General features: G+C 41.7%; 2 protein-coding genes across 2 annotated transcripts in view; one reads left to right on the plus strand and one right to left on the minus strand.

The window, feature by feature from the left end:
• Positions 1-15,278, minus strand: part of LOC311498172 (STE20-like serine/threonine-protein kinase) — an 18,693-nt gene extending 3,415 nt beyond the window's left edge. Inside the window, exons 1-13 of the mRNA XM_084558641.1 lie at positions 14,227-15,278; positions 12,513-12,677; positions 10,234-10,282; positions 9,899-10,048; positions 8,459-8,531; positions 8,156-8,350; positions 7,902-7,983; positions 6,895-7,026; positions 5,458-6,228; positions 5,247-5,377; positions 4,908-5,031; positions 2,513-2,692; positions 696-825 (exon numbers count right to left, since the gene is read on the minus strand). Of these exons, the coding sequence (XP_084414767.1) occupies positions 696-825; positions 2,513-2,692; positions 4,908-5,031; positions 5,247-5,377; positions 5,458-6,228; positions 6,895-7,026; positions 7,902-7,983; positions 8,156-8,350; positions 8,459-8,531; positions 9,899-10,048; positions 10,234-10,282; positions 12,513-12,677; positions 14,227-14,376 (2,332 nt within the window). The 5' untranslated portion in view covers positions 14,377-15,278. The remainder of the gene's footprint in view (positions 1-695; positions 826-2,512; positions 2,693-4,907; positions 5,032-5,246; positions 5,378-5,457; positions 6,229-6,894; positions 7,027-7,901; positions 7,984-8,155; positions 8,351-8,458; positions 8,532-9,898; positions 10,049-10,233; positions 10,283-12,512; positions 12,678-14,226) is intronic.
• A 112-nt stretch (positions 15,279-15,390) lies between these two features.
• Positions 15,391-21,694, plus strand: stn1 (STN1 subunit of CST complex). Its single transcript, XM_084557655.1, has 9 exons — positions 15,391-15,690; positions 16,095-16,190; positions 16,410-16,487; positions 17,825-17,998; positions 18,281-18,386; positions 20,100-20,250; positions 20,530-20,649; positions 20,737-20,809; positions 21,040-21,694. Exons 1-9 carry the CDS (start codon positions 15,558-15,560, stop codon positions 21,195-21,197), a joined length of 1,089 nt encoding a protein of 362 aa, XP_084413781.1. The 5' UTR covers positions 15,391-15,557; the 3' UTR covers positions 21,198-21,694.
• The last annotated feature ends 3,804 nt before the right edge of the window (positions 21,695-25,498 follow it).

Below are 25,498 nucleotides of genomic sequence, written 5' to 3' on the forward strand. Positions count from 1 at the left end.
GGTTCCAGCTTTGAACTATCTCACAATTTCTGTTTCCGGTGAAATCTCTTTACACAGTTACAATCTCTCGTGACTTGCATTTCTGAGACGTGTTGTTTGTGCAGCTCCTGCCATATTAAGCCTGGGATTAAGCCCCGGGCCGAGCTAACTGCCAGCGGGCTGCAGTTAACAGCGTCTGAGAGAGTCTCAGAGTTTGTTTGCTCAACTTGCTGTTTGTTGCTCAGAGTCACTGTCGATGGAATTTTTACATTCGGATCAAGATGTGAATGACAAAATAAAAATGATATGGGCTTCACTGCACAGGACAGTGGAAGTTATTTTAATGTAATTTGAATGACTTAAAGCATGGGATCTACACTTATGTAGCAAAACCTGCTCCCTAGTAAAAAAATAAAAAAATCATGAAAATAACAACATATAATGATGGGTGAATAATATTAACAACCGTATTTTTGACCATCCCATGAATTAGAAAATATATGGTGCCTGCGACCTCTAAGAGGCAGTGCACCGTTTTTATTCAAAGAAGTTTAATTGCCATAAACTGGGTAAACTGGGTAAATGACTTTACGGACTGTAAAATGAAAACACTGAGCTAAACGAGGCTATAAACCTCAGTGATGTTGTAGGAAAGTGATGGATTTTCTGCGTGAGTTTGCTCGTTCCCTGTCATGACCTCTAAATTGTGTTGTTACCTCGGAGAAGCTGCTGCTTGTGGTTGAGGCAGTCCCTCTCAATGGTGGCAAGCTCAAGTTTGTGCTGCTGGATTATTTTCTTCAGAGCGCTATCCAGATCCTGCTGTTGCTTCTGAAGGAACTCTTGTTCCTGGATGAAGAGAACGGAGATTAAGAAATTTATAGCAAACTCAAAATTTATTACTGACACAGCTTTGGCGAGTAAGTAAGGCAGAGCATGTATTTCCACACTGAGCAGACACGAAGCATTACATCCTGCCACATAAAATGTCACCAGGGTATTAGCCTTGGGACAGGTCATCTGAGGCCAGATGAGTGTGTGTGTTGCCTACAGGATTTCTGCCAACTTTATTTCAGGCTAAGCACAGTGTGAGACAATGAACCAGACAGCTAGAACGGGCAATAAAGACTGTTACACCTGCTCGTCAGTCAACTTGGCTAAGCTAATAGAGAAGAGCCTGACATTTCACGCACTAATGAGGTACTCAGGTACTGGGTACTACTGATTTGGTTTGATTCTGATTCACAAGATCCCGATTTGATTCATTTAAAGATATTTTAGTTTTGAAGCAATTTTACTTTTTGTATTTTATGAATATAATAAAGTTATTAAAGAGATTCACACACAATGTTTAAATCCATGCCGCCACACGTAAGCTCGCAGGCCTGACGGAGCTCATAGTGTTGTAGTTTCTGTCATGTTTTGGATCTCACGAGGCTTGTCATGAGAAACCAGTCTTGTAAGACCGCAGTGAGATTTGTAATGAGAGGATGCAGGAAATGACATATATTCAAAGGATCAGTCCAAGGATTTTATGAATCAACATTGTATCTTTCAAAATTGATTTGTACCAGAAAATCTATTTTTTTTTAAACCCAGCCCTAATGTTAATGTCTATAAATGATAAATATTCTAAATATAACCGGAGTATGTTGTTCGTTTTGCTCCATCTGTGCCAATATGCAACAAAGATGCTAATGTGATCCCATTTTTAGCTATGACCACTCATGTTCAGCACACTGGAGATTTGAACAGAAAAGAGCCTGTGAAGAACTGAAACGGTGAGTCACGCTTAAAGAGACACAAGAAAGAGGCCAGATTCAAATCTGAAGAGGCATCAAAACACACACAGAGGTTTCACTTACATCCTGAATGGGAGCGCTGCACAGCGTGCATGACGACAACTGAAAGGACTTTATCATAACATGGGCCACTCCCTGTGGATCACAGTACATTACCCTCCTACACGCTGCACGTACACACACACAGACTCTGAAACCTAAAGTGGCCACTGCAAACTCAGGTAGAGGAGGAAAAGTCATAACTGCAGTTAAAACTGCACCAAACATCACAACAATAAGTTTTCCACCAGTATTGCGCTTAAGTAAAGTTGTATGGAGCTGAGAGGAACAGGCAGTGTGTGTCAAAGTTCAGAATCCACAGCAAACTGAGTCCTCGTTACCTCCTCTAGCGGAGCTTGGATAATGTCCTCTTTAATATGTTTCATGATAGCGTTTGTCACATGCTTTGGAGAAAGTCCCACTTCCTGTCTGCCCTGCACCAGTACAGCCACTAGCAACAGATGAAGATAAAATGAGACAAAAGCTGCAGACAGATTAGGTCTACATGAGAAAATAGATTAGAAGTGGCAGTATGGACTGATTTAGCCCCGCCCGGCTAAACAGAGGTTATTTAACACTTCAGATCAGATCTGAGGTTTGTTTGTGTGTGTGTGTCACAACAACCTACTATAAATAGGAACGTGTGGGTGCAGGAGGTGAAAGAAAATGAGAGGTGGCAGAGTCATGCGGCTAACCTCTTTCTTGCGGTTCTTCAGCATGTTCTGGTACTTGGAGAGTTCTTTGTCCTGCTCAGCTTTGATGCGTTTGGCCTCGTCCCTGAGCCGGTTAGTGTGCTCCTGCTCCAGCCTCTCGATGGTCTGCTTCTGCTGTCGCTCCAGGTTCTCCACCTCTTGGTCGTACTGACGCTTCTTACTCTGGAGGACAGAAAGAGTCAGATCAGTTACTTTTCACAGAAAATGAAAAGACTCTGTGAGAAAAATGAAGCATCCAAAGAGAATCCAAAGAGTGGATGAACTGCTGATTATCCCAAACAACGTCATATACTAATTATTGAATGTGACGTATTGATGGAGGATCTGAGGCTTCAAGGGAATGAAGTTCAGTGGCGCATTTTGATTTGCTCATAACTCAGAGCAGACCTTTAAACTTGGAATTTTACATCTGTAAGAGAAAGCCAAAGATATTAAAAATGTTTGCTTACTGTTAATTTAATGTAAAAAAAATAATCAGATGCAATTTAGTACATTTAAATAGGTTTCCTTGTTATAATTTCATTGAGATCATTACATATTTCTATTGTTCTTTCAATGGAAGTGATGATGAGTGGCAAAATTCACAATTATTATTAAAATCAGTACGGTTATCTGAAGCTATTAAGATTTCTGCTGAAGCCTGAGTAAAGCTGGAAACCAGATGTACATTAGTGAAATCAGAGATGTCAGAGATTGTGTGTTCGTTTTATGTTTTATGTTTTAAGGGAACAGGACATGTCCACTAGGGGTCTGCTCCATGTTGCTTTCTTCTTTGGGAGATTTCAACCTGTATGTGTGAGATGTTTGCATACAGCTTTAGACAAGCACATTTTCACCTTTAGCTAAACAAGTCTGAGATTCTTTCAGTGTTTCCGCCTATATCTTAGTTTGATCATTACTTTTACAAAAACTGAGCAGAATGGATGTAATTTGGCTTCATTCACAGTGAAACAGATTTAGAAACAGCAGCTGTACGAATAAGAGTAAAACTAAGTACACCCGTTTCAATGATTAACTTTATGGATGACATTTATTGTTCATATGAGTCACGGTGTGATTACATTATACTGCCATACATCTAGACCTTTCCCAGTTATAGTCCTCTCTTATTCCACTAATGTGCTGATCACGTTTTTAGTTGCAACACTTGGATGAAGCTCTTCGTAGAGCACTGGTAACAACTGAAGCCATGACCAGTTTAATTCAGGTAGTATTATATATAAAAACAGACCTCACAAAAGGAAACAAGCTTGGTATCAAGTTCTGTATTGTTACCTCTTTCCTATGAACAACCACAATATTGACAACACACCAGAATTAAGTCCCTCACACCGTCTGGTGCAGAAACTGCTTCCATTTGTGGCAAACTCACAAGGAAGCAGTCAGAACAACAAAATTTGGATCTCTGCACAGCTGAAGAAAGTAACAGTCAGATGAGTCATGTTCTTTTACACGTTGCATCTGGAAGGATTTATGTTTGGAGAAGGTCAAAACAAAGATTCATATAACAACGTGTCCAGATGCACCTCATGAACAGTTTTGGAAGGGCCACACTGATTTCTGTGAGGTGCTTCGGCAGCCAAGAATTCATGGAAATTTAAAAGGGAATAGCGAGAGACAAGTTTAAGTCAGCAGGTTCTTGGTTGAATGTGAAATTAAGGCTTGTGGTTACACAAGTTGTGATAAATTAAGCTGAGGCAAGTGAATTACATTACATCTAACAAGGGCTGCAGCAGTTAACTAGAATTTTGCCATAGGATTTTAAGGAGCAAATCCAAAGGCAAAGCTAAAACAAAGGACTTGTTGAGTTTTCTTGAAGCAGTTAATCTCAGTGGCTTCTTAAATTCTAAATGACTTGTGGGGAGTTGGGTTAGTTTATAAGGAACATCTGCGGGTGGAGCCCAGCTGAAACTCACACGACTAGGATCTGTAACGACCCGATACTTACCCGTGATTGTGGAAACTGGTACTGATACCGTTTTCCCCCAAAAGGGGAGGACGCATTAATCGCCAGAAACTCCAGACTCAAGGCGTTCACAACAGTCATCTGAAAATCTGAAGAAGCTACTTGCATGAGTGGTGAAATGTCTTCAAGAAAACCCAATGAGTCCAGTTACCTTTGTTTTATCTTTTTGTCTGTTTGATATACTATGACCTGGATGACTGAGAACCTTCACAGATATAAAGAATCAAATGTAACGGATACTTCTTGAATTGATTCTGACTAATTTTTCTGCCTGCCAATTGCTGTGGAAGTGTGAAAGAAAACCTGAGACAAACACCGCCATAACGGACAAAATAGGATCCAGCGAAAACGAAGGGAATTCAAACTCTCTGAACTGGGGACACAACCATAGTATTTAGTGAAGTGACTCACGGTGGTTTCCTGTTCGAAACGGCGGAAGATCTGTTCTTTTTGCTGCTGCAGCTTGTTGCTGAGCTGCTGCTGGGCCCTCTGCTCCTCCTTCTGCAGGAGACGCAGCTCCCTCAGCTCCTGCCGCCTGCAGAGGAGGTGGATTGGAAGAAGGAAAAAAGAAGGGGGAAAAAAGGATATTGATCAATGTATTGTTTTGTATACAGTTCAATAGTAGAAAGAAGCTTCAGCATTTAATTAACTCCACACAGTAAAGTTGTGGACTACCTTCCTGGGAAACTCATTTACAAAGTATTTTCATAAAATGGCCGCCCGCTGCGTAAGTAAATGAAGACACACTACCTCAGGAATCTCATCTCCTCGTTCTTGGTGTCATTGTCAGTGACGATCTTCGATGTAGTAACACTAACTTCCACTCCATCCACAATGAATTTGCGAGTCTTTTTCAGAGTCTTCTTCTGACGCCTGGTGTCCTGAGAAAACCATAAAGAGGAGTTTTTAGATGCGTCTTTGACATGATTTCTGATATTTTGCAGTGAGAAGTGTGTCTTACCTGTATAGAGACAGATCCAGGCTCTTTTGTTTTGGACAAAAAGCTTGAGATAGACAGATTGAGGTCTACACTGCTGTTATCTGCAGCTGAGCCACTTCCTGAATCTAAGTCTTTCTCTTTATCGTCCTTAGGTTTGTCTGGCACCATCTTCTCATCCTCAGGATACATTTTATCATTTTCTGTGGTTTTCTCTTCATTTTGCTCTTTTAGGACAACTTTGTCTTGCTCTGGTAGCGTCAAAGTCACTTTTAGATGTTTGTACCGCTCTTCGTCGTTCTCCTCCTCCTCCTCCACCTCCACTGCTGGAGTGTTTGATTCCTCCTGCTCAGGCATCTTTTCTTCCTGGGGAGCTTCAGTGACCTCTGAGTGCTCTGCATCTTCAGCTGTGTCCACTTCCTTTTCATCCTCGGTGGCTATTTCCAGCTGCTGCATTTCCTTAGCAGGTGCCTCTGGTTCAGTTTCTGGCTCGGGTGAGGCGACATCTGCCTCTGCTTCTGGAACATGTTCCTCTACTGGTGTCTCTTCTACTGTTTCATCATTAACCAGAGTGTCTGAAGCCTCCTCTGGAAGCTGTTCTGCAGCAGCAGCAGTAGGCTCCTCTATGACGCTGGTGTCCAACACGTGGTTTGCCACAGGGAGCTCGGTGGGGGCGGGGACCGGCAGAACTGGCTCGACCTTTTCAGGGACTGATTCCAAGATGGAGGGAGAGAGGGGGATCTTCTCATCCTCTGAGCTGGCAACACTGACATCAGACGGGGCACGTTTGTGTCCCTGAAGAAAAACAAAAAATTGTATTCACTGATGCAATGATCCCTTATGGATGTTATGAAATCAACGTGTTTAACAAGCAGTCAAACAGGAAGCTTTTCGAGGATATTAATACGAAATTTCCTCTCTATTCTTCCAGTGCTTCCACCAGAGGGATGAAAAATAAAAAGACTGACTCCGGAAGATACTCATTTGGTTTGTCCAACAGACTACAGCTCCAGTTAAGTTTCTGCTGAGTATAGTTAAAAGGCAAACCGCAGATAATCCCATCCTTATTGTCCACCCATAAGCAAGGTACTTGCATCAAAGTTGAAAATGTATCATTCACTTTTACTGATAGCAAAAGTTAACCAAAGATTTGATTAATCATTTAGGAAATTCAATGGTATAATAATAGTAAAGTACAACTATATTTTCTTTGCATAAAATAGAAAAAGATAAGCTCTTCAGTCATGAATGTAGATACAAAACATTTGCAAAGTCATTTTAATGAATATAAAATTACTTTTTTGTATTCATTACACAGACAACCTACAACTATACAGAACTGTAGAGCAAATGACAAGAGACATTTTCTTTAAAGGCCAGTATTTTAAATAGTCAGTCCCCAACATTTTCACACAACAGTGAAAATCGTCTGCGGTTCGATTTCAGATAATATCCACTCACCAGGTGTGCTTCTGTCTCGTCCTCCTCTTCTTCTTCTTTGTGCTCTTCAATCTCCTCAGTGACCTCAGCCTTCGCCTCAGCTATCAGCTCCCTCAGTGGCTTGCTGCCTGTCACGTTGGACACAAACGAATGCTGTGAACAAGACAAAGACAAAAGTTTCATATTAAGGTTTCATTTAAATGCTAACAGATAATGTGTGATCAGACTGTGCTGTCTGAACAAATCAACTTCTGCAGTCAAAGCACTTCAAGATAATTAGCAGTCGGCGCTTGACACCCCGCTGGCGACTAATCCCACAGAGTTTCGGATACAAAATTGCTAACAGACTCTTCTAGCGTCAAAGTACAGGCAACAAAAACAAATTTTAACAATTATGGCAAAATATTTCAAGTTCTTCTGCATCTTTTCTCAGAGTGCACTTAAAAAATATTTTTCTTCAATGCAAACCAAACTGAGACTACAAACACTATGTCTACAACCTCACCTTCTTCAGCTTAGAGATCTGCTGCACATAGTCTATCGCAGGCCTGAAAATATGCAGCTTCTTCGATATCAAAACCTTCATTGGTGGCAAATCGCTATTTTGTATTTTCAAGCCCATCAAGTCTTCCTAGGCACAGAACAATCCTTTAGCTGCAGCGTGGAACAGTATTTCCCGTGTGTGTGCGCGTATGAATGTGTTCTCGCTGCTTCTCGGTAAGTAAGTGGCTCTGACTTGGCCCAGCACCTTAAACCCCATGGAAAAAGAAAAGCCTGCTCTGCTGATGTCAGCTCAAGCACAGAGGGATGAGTGTCAGACTTGCCAGGACAGACGGTTCAGTACCTGACACGGTGCAGGTAAACAGATGTCGTCTACTGCTTATGCTCTAATAACAGGTGGTGTGCGGGTATGGGTTGGAGGAAAGAGGGTTATATGATTTAGGTGGCTGGCCAGATGGGGAGCTGAGGTAATGGATAGATAGTAAAACAGGGGTACTGAGCTTTACAGATGTTTGAGATAATGTTACCTGTAGAAGTTGTGCAGCATTCCATCTGTTGTCCACGTTTTTGTCCAGGCATCGCTTTAGGAAATCGCTAAATTCCGGGGACCTGAAAGTTAAGAGTTGAGAATAACGTTAGTTTGGTCTTTAACAATATTTCCAAGCAAGAAGTCATGAAAACTGAACGAGATATAGGAAAATATCTAATGAGCCCCAGAGAATTACAAAAAAAACAAAGCAACATCCTGAACTGGACGTCAGAGCTCCACATTGCGATTTACCAACGTGACGGCTGCATTAGGGTAGGAGGATCGGCCTTGGCTATTTTCAGCAGGACTCTCATGGGGTTCATCTCGTGATTGGGCGGCTCAATCTGTGCCAGCTCAATCAAGGTGACTCCGAGAGACCAGATGTCAGCCTTGTAGTCGTATGGACGGTCCTTGGATGTCTCGCACATCACCACCTCTGGAGCCATCCTGAAAAAAATACGCATTTCATTAAAAAAAAATAAATGAATTAATTGATTAAAGAGAAGTCGGAGCAACACTGAAAGAGGATTTGGTTTAGCTTTATATTCCACTCACCAGTAAGGCGTTCCAATGAACGAGTCTCTCCTCTGCAGCGTCTTGGTGTTTTTGGCAGACACACCAAAGTCAGCTGGAAGGCATATGATTCAAGAAATACCAATTAGCCAGAGGAACACAACAGTCAATGTTTCTTTTCCAAATGCAGCCACACATAAGAAAAACAGAATCTACTCGATGGCTAACTGCATCAGTGCATGAAATTAACAGCCTTCCGTTGTTGTAAGACTTCTTAGATTTGCATGATGGCGTCATTCTTTGTTGCTGTCATGTGTAAGTAACAGCTCATCAGTGTTCCAGCAGGCAGACATACAGGCACTGCAGTGTGTGTTGTTATGTCACTTGATAAAATGCTTGCTGTGTTATTTCACCAGTGACTCATACCTCTCTAAGTCAGCTGCTCTGGTGCATCTGCTCTAGATGTGCTGGTGCACACATAACCAACCGATGCTGCTGCAATTAAAGGCCACTAATTCATGTTTTTAAAGACAAACTGACAAGACTACAAGTTCGAAAGACAACGTGCAGCTCCTCATTACTGTACATGTAATCTGCTCCGACTCACACAACAAAAGTTTCTGAACTCCGAGAATGGTATCCAAATAAACCAGAGAAAAAGTAGATTAGATAAAAACTAAAGTCAAAACAAAAAACAAATATATACAAATACTGACCTGGTGAAATATCAGATATACTGTTAGAAACATTAGCATGAAGGCTAAGTAAAGTAGGTAAAGTTGCACTGGGAGTTAAGAAGTATTAAATACTGATGAACAAGTGACGCTACTGAACTGCAAATGTTGGATCTAGTTGTATTAAAATATGGGATATTTTAGGCTCTGCTGATCCAGTTATTTTAGCACAGTTAATTGTTCCTTTTCTGTAAATCTTCTGAAATAACAAGCATCACAGCCCTGAGCACAGCACACATTCTTTCAAATGACTGTTTAAAATGCACGGAGCGAACTGTCACAAGAGGGATCATGTGAACGTTTAAGCTTTAAACAGGCTAAAAGTAAGCGCAGAAAACCTCCAAGTGGCAAGCTGTATTTCTGATCAACATGATACCACATGACACTGTGACTAAAAGCTGTTTTTTTCTTTTGGTAGGACTGTGTGTGAATAATGTAAACAAGCTGCTAACCTCAGTAACTGAACAATGTATTTGGGTTGCACATGTGAATTTAGTGTGTCACTGGACTGTGCCATTTTTAGCAGTTAAATCATGACGGAACAATCCATTGATAATCGCAACCTTGTCTACAGAGTCAGACTGTGACCTCACTTATGTTTTTTCCCTTTGTAAGGAAAGACGATACTAATTTAAGCATTTATGGATGAAGGTCTGAATCACGGAAATTGACGTTAATATTAGAGGTTGACTGAAATAATCAGAAGTCTTTCAGGCTGGAAATCATGTATTGTCCGTCGTTAACTTACCCAGCTTTACATCACCGTTCAGTGTGAGGAGGATGTTTCCTGCCTTCAAGTCTCTGTGGATGATTTTGTTTTCGTGGAGGTACACGAGCGCCTGCAGAGTTTGCCTGCACACCACCTTGATCTGAGGCTCTGTCAGGGGTCTCTCCAGTTCTGCAGGGCAGAATCAAAGGTCACACAAATACAAGCTTTGAATTCCCCCACCCAGAAATACACTAATAAAACTTCTCCTCCTAGTCCTCTGATGTCTTTTGTTCACTTTGCTGGTTGGTGCTTTAACCCGACCAGTTTCCTCTTCAATGTTACAATGTGTGTGGAAAGTGGAAATCCGGACTCACCAAGCATGACAGCGTCCACAGCCCCTCCTGCACAGAACTCAATGAGAATCTGCCGGCAAGAGGAAAGAGAGAAAAGCGTCAGCGTTTTTGCACATAAAACACATAACACTTGTCTTTATTACATGATGATTTGCAGTGACCTGTGCTAGAGAACGCATTCAAACAGAGGTGGGTGCCGGTATTCATGATGCAGTAATGCTCTGGTTGAACCCCGTGACTTTTAAAATCTATTATGAAGGTTTGAAAGGCCCTCGAAAAAATACTCCCAGCTATGCATTTAGTATGCTGGAATACATGAAAGACCTGTCTGTAGGATGTTCTCCTCATCACCATACTCATTATGCATCTAGACTACTCACTGGGCAAAGGGAATTTGAGAATGAACCTCTACCCAACCTACATCAATGGAACACTCTGAGCTCTTAAAGGCATTTAGGAGCTTTCAGTATGGCTGCTGATGTAAGAGGATTGGCCCAGTTGGGGCCACATTGTGGAAAGGGTTTCACACAGCTGCTAGTTAGCTTGCAACTTATACTGCCAGACCTTAGCCTTTTTCTGTAAATAGGATTAGAGTATCTATGGACACACCAGACATCGGTGAGTATAGAAATGCGCAGTAAGTAAGGCAAGGCATCAAGTGTCTGTACTTAAATGCAATGTTCCCCTTACAGCATGATGCTAAACAACCCTTCTGCAGAGATTTGGGTAACAGTTAGTTAAACGTCACTCTTAAGGTAGAGGAAGTAAAGCTGCACTTCTGCAACTGTTAAACCATTGAGAAACTAATAGTGGTTGATACATTGGTTAAGTCCCAAGCATTTCTCTAAGGGTCAGCCAATATTTTAAAACAGAAAGTGACACAATCTTTTACAAATAATAAAAACGTGATTGTGGCAAGCCTTGATTCAGCCGAGGTTTTCAAGACTGTTTCCATTTCCAACAACAAAGCCCTCACAAGATACACAATGCGTCAAGTCTCAGAACAATCTTGGCTATTCAACATGCACACGGTTCTAGTGTTTCTCTGTAGGCGTGCTGTTGTTTTAGTGGCTCTGCTGTTGTACAATGGCCCCCACAGTGGTTTTTTCAGAGTGGCAGCGGACAGAGAGGAACCACGGGCCGGGGCTGTGGCTTCCTCTCCCACTTGTTTATTTGACACACACGAACAAGTGCATGTCGAACTTTGCACCCACATATTCTCATCCATTCATGTGGCAGATATAGTGAGAACGTGACTGTACGTAATCTCACCTACACCAGCAACAGCACAGAAGTGAAAGGAGAGCCTCAGAACAGTTATTGTGCAACTGAAGTTACAGTGAAGGGGGAAACAAAGGTCAGTGGGTGACAACTTTTTACTGTGCTGCTATCAAGTGAAGTCACCTCAAGGTTTACAAGAATAAAGGAATTCATCTCCAGGAGGAAACTTCCTGAAGACTCTCATTTCTGCATAAACAGGTGCCACACAGATAAAAACCAACCACCATCAGGCTGTGGTCATTGTTCAGAGGACAATGGAGAGGAAAAGGGCAGAGTGTTCCATGCAGTGCCCTGAAATTAAATACCTGGGTGATCACAAGACTTTACAATAACCTGACTGTCTTAGGTGAGCTGTGAGTTGACGCGTTATATTTCCATCCCTGGGTTTATAGGCCTTCTGTCGTCCACACTGAACATGTTATTTGTTCGGCATGTTTGGATTCGGTGCATGATAGGAGAGAGAAAAGCCCTGAAATACTGGAACCAACCTGCAATCCACCTGTGTCACAGAGTTCCCCCTCACACACTGTTAATTTATTTAAGAACACTTGCTCTGTGTTTATTGCTAAAATCCATATCTACTCACACAGATCTGTCTGCTGCGTCTTATTTACATGCACTAAACTCATAAGACATGCTCAAATGGTGCCATAATACACTTTTTTTTTTTTAAAGAAATAGATTAGAAAAACTTTATAAAACATTAATTGCTTTTGTTGCTTGAAAACAAAGGCATGCAAAAATGAGCTCATGTCCAGAGCGGATGGATTATTAACTGGTATGATGATTAACAGCTCTTTAAATTCCTTTGTTCTGCTGCTCGTGTGAACTTTGATCACAAATTTCAATAAGAACAGTACAGCAGTAAGGAAACGTACATATACATCAACAGCTTTGCATTAATACTACATTAACTGCACAAATATTGTAGATTTTGGTCAAATTTATGGTTATATCTGTATTTTACCATCTTGAATGGTGAAACAAAGGCCACACAGACAGCTCTTTAGCTTACTCACCCACAGTTTGCTCTCGTAGTAGAAAGCGTCGAGCAGTTTGACAATGTTTTGGTGGTCGCAGGAGGCCAAGATGTCAATCTCCACCATGTAGTCCTCCAACTCCTCCTCAGTCTTTGTGTCAATAACTTTGGCTGCAGCTAGGATACCCGTCTGCTTGTTCTGAGCCTGTAGGTTATAAAGTTGTGAGAACAGCTGGAGGACTCGGTAATTCAGCTCACATTCTCAAGTCATGCTACATTCGTGGTCATATCTAGTTCAGGCAATGTAGATTTTTTTTAGCACCGTATGGCTCAGGACGAACAAGGGCCTACGTTGAGCTTGAGGTGGTCTTGACCTCTCTTGCTACAAACATCTCACATAGCTGTCAAGTGCTTCTTTTAAAAGCAACAAACAAACACACACTCGCAGCAGATCGGAATATGTCAGCAGAACACATTCCTCCAGTTCGTTTTGGCTTCTCAGTGAGGTTCACTCTGTGATATGGGATGCAGCCACTTCCTGGTGATCTGCCTGTATTCTGCAGTCAGCCATACAGGCTGTTCGAAAAACACACAAGGCCCACATAATCTACTAAACATATCAATAGAGTGTGGGTACTGCAGTGGCACATTACAAACTGGATGAGCCAAAGTGAAGGTATACTGTCCAAACAAAGTACTAATATACACTGTATTTGTTGATCTGCCTCAGTTCATGAACATTTGTCAGTCGCTCAAAAGAAAATTACCTGGCATTTATATTTTATGTATATTCTACTAATTTTTCAGACATAACTAATGCCAAACAAATTCCCTGATTGATACTCGATGTCTGAGAGTGAACTTATATTTTGGTTATGGACATTTGGTGGGGTGAAACAAACTTAACTAGTACAGCAACTAAAAAAGGTGACAAATTCAAACAGGTATTTTCCAGAAACTGTTGATACTTAGCAGACCAAACAATAAACCAGGAAAAATATCAGCTAATCAATCTGCAATACAATAATTGTTAAAAGGTCTGTTTTTGGTCCTTTCCTGATGAGAACGGTGAGTTTAGTTCAAACAATCCTCGGTGCTGAAATAGCGTGAAACTGTCAACCTGTGACTAAATGTGCAAGAAGATTAGACTTCTCTGAAGTATGCAGAATTGGCAGGAAATCTTGGGTAAATCCAACCATTTTAAAGAGTCCAAAAATAGTGTTTGGCAACAAAGAACGAAACAGAATACACAGACTTTCAGGTGTGATAAAATGTACGTTCACTCATGCAAATTAAGCTCCTGGCTCCCAGCTATGAATTAGGTACAAAGCAAACAAAGCCTTTCCTTAAACTCATAACAAGCGTGTTGCTATGACACTAGCTCAGCTTGTGCATCCTAAATGTCCGCTTTGCTAGACAATGTTTTGTGTGCACCTAGTCAATAAATGTCTCCAGGTCTTCTGTGTGCAAGCATGTTAGTAACGTATTGGATCCCTCTGGAGAAGGAGCCCAGCAGTCATATGTGACACCAGCCCTGTTCTGGTCTGGAGTTAGTGGGTGGGTCAAAGCAATACAAGCCTCAAGTGACACTGCTGGAAAGCTGTCTTCGCTCACATGATTCATTTGGAGTAGGGATGACAAAAATGACTCACTTTTTGTTTATTTTCGTATATATATAAAAAAAAGTATTTTCCAGTATAACACATGGAGTGTGGAAGATGTGAATAAGGTGCTGAGAAGAAGAAAACACCCACCTTAAACACTTTCCCAAAGGCTCCATCTCCCAATTCACCAATTATATCCCATATTTCCTCCGGATTCTCGTCTCTGCGGACGTTTTCGTATTGTTTCTTCTTCTTCTCCGATCCCAATTTAAATATTTTACGGAAATTAAAAAACGACATAGTGAATCCTGGATCATTCAGTTGGAAAGTTCAAAAAAAGGGACGTAACAGTAGTGTCGGTTCAGTCTTTGGTTTTACACATGTGTCCCGTTAGATACAGATATCCACACAGAATCAGTTAAGATCCAAACCTAGCTTACTTAGCTTTTGACACTGTTTTGACCAGTCAGTCCAGCGAATAGTCCTTCATGGGTCATTGCTAAACCTTAAACTAATAACTAAAGATTAACCGAGACGTGTTCTAGCGTTTGAAATTGACCAAAAAGAAGACTTTTTTCATGCAAAGTAGTTACGAGAAGCTCGTCGTTGTTCCAACTCCTGGCGACCCGCTGGCCCGTCAACCCTGTGTGGATCTCTTTCTTCAACCAAAAAGACAAAAAAACACAGAAGAAAAGGCTACTTCCAAATAAACGGTTTGTCTTCCACACAATACTTCACTCGTTTCCTTTAGGATAAGGGCGTGTACAGTTACTCAGCGCATTTATATTCGCTAAAACGGTACAAACGGTCATCTTTCCTTGGTGTGAGAAGCGTTTAGTAATCTAGCGGATTTAGTGTCGCTGCGCGTTCACGAGCGCGCGCGAGGGTCTTTTTTTTTCGCTCCTCGTGCTTTGACAGTTGGTCTTCTGCTGCCCTCATCTGTCCGGCAGACCATAGACTGCCTTACACACGCTTAAACTACTTTCCGTTAACTTATTCTTATCAAGAACAGCAACATGTCTGCGGTAAACTACCTGTTCTTTAACGTGTTACTGCGTGTCCATTACGGTCCATTGGTTGCCATAATAAACACAACAGTTTGTGTCTCTTTGTGTCCCCTGAAACTACACGCCCCATAAGCCATTGCGACACATTGTGCACAGCCGGGAAAGTGTCAATTTTTTAATTTCGTTTTGAATATAAAAAAATATATATTCCACCAGCGTGATCATTCTAACACATTTTATATCTAGCACATTTAATATATAAATATATTATTATATATACACGAGCTTTGTGACTAATCCTATCCTGCAGAGGGCGGTATTACGCCCATTTCCGACAAAAATCCCAGAAGAAGAAGAAGAAACTCGTTTACGTTCTTGTACCCATGCTTCTTACCTGCTTGACACAGACTGTTTGTCGTCAGCGGGAGGGAAACAAGGAAAAAGGGTAAATTATCGGTTTGCTTTCATGATGAAATGCAGTCAGCTACGATGGATCCAACGGAAGAGGCCCCGTCGATGTTGTGGGGACTGGACCCGGTCTTTTCTGCCTTCGCTCGGCTGTATGTCAGAGACATCCTGGAGATGACAGAGTCAACGCAGGTACCAGGTAACAACACCTGCAGCACACAAGATGCTTAGTGTAAGGTTAGCAAACATTGTGGGTAGGAATTTGTCCCAGTAGCTAATTAACTACTATGCATTATGATATGCCTAAATAACCAGTACAGTAAGTTTAGAGCTTGAGCTAACTTAGCACAGATCACTAGCCAAGATCATGCTAACTTTGGATTAATTGAAAATCAGTATTTGACTGTGAAATGAAGCATTATTTAACAGACTGCCAATGTGAGGTCATGAATTCTCCTTGTGTTCATTGCAATTATAGATACTTATGCTGTAGTTGTTATCCAGCTGGTCAAACAGTTGGTTTGTTCACATGAAGTCCAGAAATGTCATTCAATTTAGGTTAATACTATTTTTATTAATGAATTATTTATTGTTTTGTATAAGGTATTTACTTCTACAACTCGCATCCGATCTACAAAGTTGACGTACTGGGAACAGTGGTTTACAAGCGGGAAAGAGAAGACTTCTTCGTTTATGGAGGTAGTGACGCTGTGTGCAATCATTACAGTAATTTTTTTCTGCATACCTTTTGGAGATCCTAGTCATCACTTGTAGCATGCAACGTGTATAGTAATTACACATCATGGTTACATTACGATCAGTTGGTTTCCACTTACAAGCTGATACCCACACTGTCTTGCTGTTTAAAAGCATTCTTTGACATCCACATCTTCTTCGTACCATTGCTCTTGTTCACAGTGGATGATAGTACAGGTGTTATAAACTGCCTCTGCTGGAAAAGCGACCTACTGAAAAAGGAGGAGGATCCCAATAAATGTGAGTTTGTATCTCAGTGTTAGCATGGTTGTACTTCATGTTAAACTCTGTATTAAGCTCCAAAAGAAGCAGGAATATATTGAGTCACTACACACTGAGAGGAGAGAGGCTCTCAGACACTCTTTTACATATAAAGAAGTTTTTATGAGCCTTTTCACATCCTTCCTGCTCAGCTGCATATGTAAAAAAAAATATATTTAAACAGTTAGTTTTATTATTATAAAAGTTGAATCAGTATGTGACAGGTTGTATATTATGACCATATAGAGAAGCACCACTGACAAGCATTCTTAAACAACCAGTATGGCTTTGCAACATGTTCTGTTGCTCTGATTGGTTATAATCCATCCAGTTGCGTCCAGTGGCATATTTGCCTACGCCTGCTGATAACACTTGGAACTCAAAATTGAATGCAGAGGTTGGGGAATAATTCACATTTGTGTATTTGTCTAACAGTATCAGACTAACATTTCTGTTCTATTGCTACAGAATGGGTATCCATCAGCATAGTTCAATAGGTACACTAGCGTAAGCGAATACATTCTAATTGAACAGTCCTGTTATATATCGTATCTTCATGAAGGTTATTGTATTCAGGATATGTTTAAATGAACTAAGAGGGCAGTTGATTTGCTTTGTAGTACTGCTGAATTGTATTGTGTTGTAGCGTCACATATTTCTTTTATTTTGTCAACCTTATTGTAGTCAGAGAGCCAGGCGCACCACAAACTTCATCCTCTAAAATAATCATCCAGTTGAATTACCGCCTCTCTGACACTCAACTAAAACTGAACATTGTAACAGTCATGAAGGAGGATTTAGTGGACCACAGTTATATTAGAGTGCATTCACTCGTGTACCTAATGAACTGGCAAGTAAGTGTATATTTGATAGGAATCATTTAGATTGTAGTGAAACACACACTGACTCATGCTGCTGAAAGAATGTGATGTGACCACTGAGTGTAGAGCAACAACAGAGCCAAAGTCATTTGATCCATTGTTTACCTATTGATTAGTGCAGCTTTAAAGCACTATACAAAGTTGTCTTATTATCTTAATTAAATCTTTTTGTTAATTAAATTGTTATTGAAAAGTTAACTTACAGCTCTAATAAAAATATATGCCAGTATGAGAAGAAACTCAATTTAAGACAAGGGTCTTTATCCCTCTTTATCTCTTCCAGGTACATTTAAAACAGATATATAAAAAAAGTGTGATTAATTTGCATTAATTGCATTTTAAATTCATTATGGATTAATCATGATTAAATGCTTTATTCTATCGACAGCCCTGCAAACATCTCTGTAACATCCCCTATTATTTTATCGTCTCCAGCAGCGGGGAAGCACAGTGATGGAGCTCAGGGAGGCTTCAACCTAGAGGCTGAGCTGATGAAGCTGAGACAAGCCCAGCAGGAACACTGCCACCTGGAGCTTGGCGAGCTGCTCCGAGTCAGAGGCCCGGTCAAGACGTCAAGGCAGCAGAGAGAGATCATGGCCTCCACCTACTGTAAGTGTAGAAGGCTGTCATTTGCGTCTCAGAGTCGCAGTTCACCATCCACCATGCGCTTTCACTGAATTACAAGCTACAGTTTTAAATGTTAGAATAAACACCAATGTGTAAATTAAGGTGGCGTCAATAGGTGCTCACACACAAACATGCGCTTGCTCACAGAGCCTTACTGTCTTAGTTTCTCACACACAACCGCATCCAGCACATGTTTTATATGACAGTATAAGCCATTGTTGTCTTCAGCCAATGCATCATCCATGTGTTTGTGTGTGTTCCCAGATAAAGTGAACGACCCAGTGATGGCGGCGCAGATAGCGTGGATGATGGAGGTTCCTCAGCTCTACAGACAGTGCTATGATAAACTGCTGCAGCCCAACACAGAGGGGTACAGACATCCATCCCCACCCCTTCAGAGTAAACTGAGAGACACAAGCAAAGACAGAGTCAAGTGTTCAACCCAAAATGCTCTCGTACTACTGGAACGATGTTTAGAAGCAGTGAAACTAAAACTCTAATATGATTCACAGCAGGTGTTGAACTCCAGTTTGATGCATTTTCCACTGTGGGTTTGATGCACTGTGGTATCATTCTCTCTTCTGTGTGTCTCTTTACACACACCCCTCTGTTATCGCCACTAATCTCTAACTGGGACGCATGCTCTCCACCATCCACTGTGAAATGCAGCTCCATCGTTGTCCAGCCCAAGGGTTTGTTCTTGTTTCTTTCCTGATAAGTAGTTTGGGGACGGTACAGACCTGGTTATTTTAATGCGTTTTCCAAGATCAGATCACACACATTCCCTCGGTTATCTATTTATTGATCTCCGGCCTCACAGTTATTTTACTGCCTAAAATAACTAAATTACAACTGGAAGCTTCCATGCACAGATTAATGTCAGTGCTGCAAACAGCACAGCAGAGACATTGCCCCAGTAATTAAGTTAAATAGATATAGCAGTGATTATTGAGAAAATGGGTGACTTAACTACAGACAGCTCCTTGTTCATCGGCATGAACGCATCACCAGTTGTTGAGATGTTTTTTTAATGACGGAATCACACACAGTGTACTCACGGTGATTGGATCACTCAAATCACCAGATGTGAACATCCTGCCCTGTTCAGACCATGCGATAAAATCCCAGGCAGTCTGATTGTGATCCAGTCTCAGACCATATTTGGAGGTGGTCATTTGGACCACATTCATTTGGTAGTGTGAACACACACCGCGTCTTGGGTTGGCCTACTCAGCACAGGTGCTCATGCATAAGAGAGTTTTACTTCTTTTTAACTATATTGGAAGAAAAAAAAACACTGTAAAGGATATCTGATCATTAGTAATGAGAGCCTTTTAAAATATTTCGCCCTTGTAGCTGTGAACTAACTAAACAGTTTTATAACTCTACGGGAGACTGTAGACTTCCTCAGGATATAATCTGAGAAGAGTCACTCATGGGATCAGCTGTTGAATACAAAATGCACTGATCAGGCATAACATTATGACCACCTTCCTAATATTGTGTAGGTCTCCCTTGTGCCTCCAGAACAGTTGTGACTCATCAGAGAATGGACATGGGCCTTCTGAGGGTGTCCTGTTGTGTCTGGAAACAGAATGTTGTTAGTGTGTGTGAGGTGGTGGGGGGGGGGGGGGGGGGGGGGGGGGGGCTTTGGGTCCTATGGGCTGAGGGGAGGGGCCTCTGTGGATCATCCCACAGATACTTGATCAGTTTGTGATCTAGTGAATTTGGAGGCTTTGTGCAGTTTTTCATGTTGAATTGTTCCTAAACATTTTTGTGTTCGTGTCTGTGTCAGGCTGCATCCTGCTGGGGATGGCTGCTGCCATCAAGGAGTGTCATTGCTATGGGGTGGGGGTGCGTGGTCTGGTCTAGGTGGGTGGTACATGTCAGTAACATCCAGATGAATGCCAGGTCCAAAAGTTTCCCAGCAGAATATTGAATAGTCACAAGATGGTTAATGTTATTCACTTCTCCTGTCAGTGGTCATAATGTTATGCCTTATCAACGTAGAATTATTAAAGATTCTTTTAGCTGTACTGCAATTTGTACTAATGTTTCATTTCTTTTTGTGTCTGTCTCTCAGTGACTCGCCTGTCAGTTCCCTCAAAAAGGCAACAGATATCATCAAGGATTTCTTTCAGCAGAATTCGGTGACCAGGTTCAGACCATATGATGTCCAGGACCTCTTGCAGCCTCTGATCTCCAGCCAGCCTCAGACAGACTCTTCAGATCAGGTAGAGCAGAATAATGCTGTGGAACCATTTTCTTTTTGAAGATCTGCAGTGGGTGGATGAAACAAATATCCAACTTCAGACTTTGTTTGAAGAGTCCAGCTAAAGTGAAACTAAAATATAACTGAGATTTTATATGAAACAAAGCAAACTTGATTCTTATTTAAGATTTAGTTGAAGTGAGACGGAAATCTTGAAGAAAGAGTTTAATATAGTTAATGGCTTTGTTGAAAACATTTACATTAGAGTCGGTTAAATTAAAGACGGTGCTTCTTTCTGAAGCCTGTTGCAGGTCCGTCTGGTGTCCAGCAGCTACGGCAGCTTCTCAAGGAGGCCCTGCAGATCTTACAGGATCAGGGTATTGTATACCGCAAGGTCAAATCCCAGGATGAAGTCTATCATGTAAGAAACGGCAGAGAAATCTTCTATGAGTTCTCGTTGTGGCAGAATGTTCCGTGTGTCGTGGGTAACGCTGTTGTTCTTCACCAGGTGACTCCACAGGACAAAGATCTCTTCATGGCCGTCAAAGACATTATCAGGGAGGACTCCAAAAGAGACAAGTGTACGTAGACTTGTTGTTCTTTCTGGTAACACGCCATCTGGATATCATATGGGACATGTTTCAACCGATGCAGAGAATAAAATACCTCTACATAAAATTGGTTTGCCCTTACAACCAATCAGAGACATAAACTAATTCACCCCCACTGCTGACTACTTTGATGTTACACTTCTGCCCATCACAGAAAACAGGCAATTGTAAAGCGTGACTCTCGTTTCCTCCTCCTGTAGATGCAGAGAAGGGTTGCCACGTCCTGCATATCCTGTCTGCAGTCAGGCAGCGGTACAGCCTCAACGTGAGCAAAGCAGCTCTGGATCTGGTCCTCAAGTCACTGGAGTGCAATAGCGACATCGTCAGCACCAGCGACAACCATTACACTGCATTTTAACACACTCACTGCTCCACTGATTGAGCTTCCAGCGTGTTTACGTAAATCATGCCCTCTGCAATCCTTTGCGTCCTTACTTACTCTACATTTGTCAATTTTATACATTACTATTGTATATAAGTGAGCGATATTGAAATGTTATATTTAACATAAATGTATTTTATACGACTTGAAAAGGACTTTAGTAAAGCTTTAGGATTATTGTGCACTCTGCTGTTGTAAATACTACAATAAACAACAGAACAATGACGCGGCTTTTGGGTGGATCTGCCTGCAAGCATGCCTAATTGGGAAAAAAAGTCTTCTGAATTCCTATTAAGACTGTTTAAGACCTGACAAAAAATGCATTTACTGTATATAAGTTACACATGCAAGGTAAATCTAATTCAAGAGTCCTGCATTTAGTCTAATCTTTATGAAGGTTATAGTATTGAGTATTGTATCAAATAACTGACAGAGCTGTTGATTCAACTGAGTTTTTTTTTCTACTGAGTCTGCTGAACTGTGTGTTGTTCCTAGTATTTTGACAACGGCATTTGGTCAGCGGGCTAGGCTAAATAATGTTGGCGTTTAATTCAATCCAGCTCGACAGCACCACAAACTACATCCTCCAAAATGATCATCCAGTTGAGATTACCACCTTTCTGATGCAGTTTCAACATCAAATGAACATTAGAACAGTCTTGAAGGGATATTTAGTACGGGGCTGCTATATCAGAACCTAATAAACTGGCAAGTCAGTGTATAACAGTTAGGAGCACATTTCATGATGATAATATTCACATCTACACGTTATAATGACATGTACTTATTGCAAGTAAACGATCCCATGCATATCACGTTATACTATATATAATCTATATCTCTATTTACAAATATATGTATAGTATATACTATATACGGTAGGCTGTGTAAAAAAATACACTGAATGCAAACTTGCTGTGGTAATTAAGCATCATGACAAACTACAATTGTTATAGTTATGACGTCTACTGCAGTGTCATTCATGGTGTCACCGCTAGAGGGCGCCAGAGTCGCAAATGGTCACATACATTGTGCTGGGCTGTACATACACATCCTGGATTTACATACAAAACAGCTCATAATAATCAGTCTGCTACAGCGGTCAAGAACAAGACACTATTCATTTACACTTCACTGAGGATATTGGGAACATTTTTAAGAGCAGGATTTAGTTTTTAAGAGATTTAAAGTCAAGTGGTCAAGATTGATGCTGCAGAGGCAAAGGTATTTTCACTTAGTGCTCAGCGGTGCTCCAAAAATGCTGGGCCCTACGTTTCCCACAGTGCAACTTATTGACAGTATTCGGTTGACTAATGTCCTGGTTTACAGCTCAAAGTTTCAGGTACACTGTACAATCCACCTAAAACGTAAAGTTATTGATCAGGTGTAATTAGAAATGCATGATTTGAACGAAAACACTTTTTGTTGTAGCTTGCGTTAATTAAGTGTATTGACGAAAACGAATTGCCACACCGTGGGGCCGTGTGGGGCCCCCAGGGGCTCAGGGACACTTAAGGGGCAGTTGCTTAGTTTGGCCACCCTTAATCCAGCTTTGCATATTCAATTAAATTACCATGCACCAAGAAGCAGTTACACAGGAAATCCGAAGCTGGCTTTTAGAAAGGTCATAAAGATATTTTTATGCCAGTCATTTCAGGTATCTACTTTATGTATATAAAGAAATAAAGAAGCCTGGAGATCGTCGCGTGTTTGCCGCTCATGGACTGTATAAGGTGTCGCTGTATGCACAGGGGGGCAGTGTTTGGTCGTTAATTGGCTCCTTCGCGTAAAGCTGCCTGCTGCTGATTGGTCGCCCGTGAAACATCTGTATCCATACTTTCAGCTGCTCGTGTCTCCGGCCAGAAACTATAGCAGCTCCTGACTCGTGATCGCACCGACGAGGGGGTCTTTATTTCGCTTCAGGTCACTGCACAGACCAGGACCTCAAACTAACGAGGTGCCGTTTCCAAAACGCACATCTGCATAGTCCAGATGCCAGATGTTTGTCCCATATTATGTCGTATTATCTGAACCCTGTAGGAAAAGTTATGGGGCCCCTGTAGGAGGACGAATGATTGAGTGAAGACTGCTTCGTAATTGTGTCTCAGGACAGCGCGGGTCTTGTCGATGAAGGCACAGCCGAGGCATTTTTTTCTGGAGTGCTTTATTCCAAATAGCCCTGAGGACGTGCGTGAAGCCCATCCCACTCCTTCCTAAATTCTCTGCGCCTGCTGAGCCGCTGAGCCGCTCGGCGCTGGATCTGCCGGCTGCCATACATTTAGCCAGCGTCTGGGAGCTCCAGGTATGTGGATGCCTCCTTTGTAGGCATCTCTGCAGACACAAAGGAACTCGCTTTACTTTTTTTTTTCTATTTTAAGGTGACCGCCTTCATCTGCGCTGCGTGCGCCGCCGGCCAGCCCGTGGCGAGGCTGCAGGGAAATCTCTCCTAGCGCGGTTATTCTGCGCCGAGCACACGCTTAACACACGGACTATCGATAAGTTTCCTGATCAGATCGGTGGTCGCTGGGTCAGCGGCCGTGGAGTCTGCGCCTGCCAGATCTCCAAATGGACCGCTGAATTGTCAAGCCATGAACGCTGTGATTTCTCTCCTGTGATACAAAGATAGCTTATCTGGAGCCCCAGCAGCTGTCTGCCTGCCTGCCTGCCTGCCGCTTTTATGCAGAGCCTTTGCAGGGTCAAGATGCAGTTTCGGACTGTGCTGGACGTGAAAGTCGTGGACGTGGAGAAGAGGCGGAATCCGTCTAAACACTACGTGAGTAGACAGCCCTCTTCGGCTTCATGCGTGTCACCTTCTTCCCACCTCGTCCCGTTCAGATGTGTGAGCTGTGTCTCTGTGGCCTGTTCACAGTCACAGCGTGACACCTGAACCCAGCATTTAGGACCTGGGATTATTGCTAGGCTAGTCCCGAGTTGCATTCAGACAGATACCTGCTCACTAATATTAAAGATCATCAGCACAGGTGAGCTGTCTCACCCTCATCCAGGTCAGGGTACATTCAAAGAACAAGGGCTACTGGACTTGTGTTACTTAATTTATTTATTTTTGCATTACCTTAATACCATCATCATCATCATCATTCTGACCTCCTGACATTAATATAACTTGATACGTGACATGATAAAGCGTGTTTGTTGCAGATGTGGCTAAACTAAGAGCACTTCAATCTGTTTTAATTAAGTTACTGGTCACTGATGGATGAAATGTTTTGTTCTTGATTGAAATACCCAACAGACCTTATCTGGGCCAGCTGTGACTCCGTTCTGGCAATGGCAAAAGTCATATTCAGTCCAGTTTTAACTTTAGTTTTGGGTTCTTGTATGTGGGCCAAATATGGCCCATGTGCAATAAACCAGTTTCAGGTTGATGTATCCGAGCCCGATATGGCCAACGTGCGACAAACCGGTTGTGTCATGTGTGGGTGAGATATGGCCAATAGCCTCCAAATGCAAATTTTTTATCTATATAGGAATAATGTAAAATAGCCCTTTTATGACGTGTGAACCCCTCAGTCATTACTTATCAATAACAGTAGTCTATTATAGATTGCTTAGAGCGGTCGTCCTGATAAAAGCATTAAGTGCAGATGAAAATCAATCCTTCAAAATTATTCTATTTCCATATTTGCTCCAGTTGTGTTTGCCTTCCGGCTCCCAGACTCAGGTTGAGTCACTGCAACCATTCTGCGTGGTGTGTAGGCAGCAACAAGGCCAGATGTAACTGGCTATCTAGGCTGAGAGAAAGCTAAAAGAGGAAAATGTTTAATGGCTCCAGCTAATAAAATATGAAGATCTGCTGCAGTTAATTTAATCTACAGTATGTTCAATTATTTTAATTAACTAAAGTCTGTGAGGGTTCTCAGTCATCCAGGACACGGAGTATCCAAGAAAGAAAAAACAAAAAAACAAGCACTACTCATCCAAGTGTCTTATTCAGTTCTAAAAGAACTTAAGGTCTCAGCCGGAGCATAATCGACTCTCAACGGAATAACTCCAGACCAGACCTTCCACTGCAAAGAAATTGTAGGCGGGGAAGTTGGCTTCCAGGCTAGCTGTTTACAACTATTTAAGTTGCAGTTATATTATGTAGATACGGGCTTTATATGAAGTGTATTGACATTCAGATTGGAGGAAAGAGTTAGAAATGACAGCTCTTAAATTTACAGCCGCCTTTTTCAAGGGACCACATGTACTTAGACTCTTGACTCAACAGTGGGTTCATAGAGAGATGTTGGATATTAGTTAAGCAGTGGAATCCA

Source organism: Chelon labrosus, assembly GCF_963514085.1.
Source record: "Chelon labrosus genome assembly, chromosome: 2".
Taxonomy (NCBI): Eukaryota; Metazoa; Chordata; class Actinopteri; order Mugiliformes; family Mugilidae; genus Chelon; species Chelon labrosus.

Excerpts from the sequence above, each read along its gene's own strand:
- stn1 (XM_084557655.1), top strand. The coding sequence starts at position 15,558 with ATGCAGTCAGCTACGATGGATCCAACGGAAGAGGCCCCGTCGATGTTG. Across the intron at positions 18,387-20,099 it reads CTGCAGCCCAACACAGAGGG|TGACTCGCCTGTCAGTTCCC; the intron begins GTACAGACATCC and ends TCTGTCTCTCAG. Across the intron at positions 20,650-20,736 it reads CCCAGGATGAAGTCTATCAT|GTGACTCCACAGGACAAAGA; the intron begins GTAAGAAACGGC and ends GTTCTTCACCAG.